At 31.2% G+C, this 561-nt stretch overlaps 1 protein-coding gene across 1 annotated transcript in view; it reads left to right on the forward strand.

The window, feature by feature from the left end:
* The window catches only part of LOC127843109 (uncharacterized), a 9,864-nt gene extending 9,562 nt beyond the window's left edge, over positions 1–302 (forward strand). The window contains exon 6 of the mRNA XM_052372919.1: positions 161–302. Coding sequence (XP_052228879.1) covers positions 161–287 — 127 coding nt within the window. The 3' untranslated portion in view covers positions 288–302. The remainder of the gene's footprint in view (positions 1–160) is intronic.
* Positions 303–561: the final 259 nt, after the last annotated feature.

Here is a 561-nt window from a genome sequence, read left to right on the forward strand (position 1 = left end):
CAATGTCGATAGTGCAAATAGTCTGAATCATATAGGTCGTATGGATTCTCATAGTGCATATCAATCCACTTTAACACATTATTTCAAATCAAAATACGTTTTCCATTCTACATCACGTTCAATATTTAAGTGATAATGACATATCGATTTAATATTAAAGATCTGCTGAAGTAGCTCCTGCTAACAGAGAATCGTCTTCTCCCGAAATATACGGCAACTTGCCTCAAACATCAAGGAACCCTGACAACTATGACTGCCTTCAAATGCGAACAGTTGAGTGTCATTGAAATCTGTATTTTCTTATATTAAATGCACTTTATAGTTAAACACATGCTATTTGATATTAAGAAGTGATTAACGTTTCAATAAAAATCATACTTTTCATAAAAACGGAGTATTCAGTATGTGATGTAAGTCTGTAAGAATTATAGTGACACAAATAAATTCGGAACGAAAACAACATGGAGAGAAATAAAAGACCATTTCAGTTTTAAGACACAAAAAAGACATTTATTGAACTGCGTTTTATTACATTTAGTACATAAATATGCTGTGTAAAAT

The sequence above is a fragment of the Dreissena polymorpha genome, chromosome 8, assembly GCF_020536995.1.
Source record: "Dreissena polymorpha isolate Duluth1 chromosome 8, UMN_Dpol_1.0, whole genome shotgun sequence".
NCBI lineage: Eukaryota > Metazoa > Mollusca > Bivalvia > Myida > Dreissenidae > Dreissena > Dreissena polymorpha.